The 458-nt window shown below is 72.9% G+C and overlaps 1 protein-coding gene across 1 annotated transcript in view; it reads left to right on the top strand.

Annotated features, from left to right (window-relative positions):
• PIK3IP1 (phosphoinositide-3-kinase interacting protein 1) overlaps nt 1-458 on the top strand; it is a 19837-nt gene that overhangs the window by 1196 nt on the left and 18183 nt on the right. Inside the window, exons 2-3 of the mRNA XM_006147953.3 lie at nt 60-176; nt 263-382. Coding sequence (XP_006148015.1) covers nt 60-176; nt 263-382 — 237 coding nt within the window. The remainder of the gene's footprint in view (nt 1-59; nt 177-262; nt 383-458) is intronic.

The following is a 458-nucleotide window of genomic DNA, read 5'->3' as shown; positions in this document are numbered from 1 at the left end:
CCGGCGCCCTCCCGTTGGCTCCCCGCCACTCAGTGTCCGCGGGCTCCTCTTGCTCACAGACTGCTTCTGGGACAACGGACACCTGTACCGAGCGGACCAGCCCTCGCCCACGCCAGGCCTCCGCTGTCTCAACTGGCTGGACGCGCAGAGCGGCTTGGCGTCGGCCCCTGAGTCGGGTGAGTGTCCGCTGGGGGCGACAGGTTGGGCTGGCGGGCGGCCTCCGGCAAGCCCCCTGCCCATGGCGCCTTCTCTCCCCTCTCAGGCGCTGGCGATCATAACTACTGCCGGAACCCGGACCAGGACCCGCGCGGGCCCTGGTGCTACGTCAGCAGTGAGGCGGGCGCCCCAGAGAAGCGGCATTGCGAGGAGCTGCGCTGCTCAGGTACGCCCGGGACCCCGGATCCCCGCGCCGGGGCCGGACTGGGAGCGGCCGCTACACCCGCCGCGCACGCGGGGCC

Source organism: Tupaia chinensis, unplaced genomic scaffold (genome assembly GCF_000334495.1).
Source record: "Tupaia chinensis unplaced genomic scaffold, TupChi_1.0 Scaffold000226_1, whole genome shotgun sequence".
NCBI lineage: Eukaryota > Metazoa > Chordata > Mammalia > Scandentia > Tupaiidae > Tupaia > Tupaia belangeri.
The sequence above is the reverse complement of the archived record's forward strand: the minus strand, read 5'-3'. Positions and strand labels throughout refer to the sequence as shown.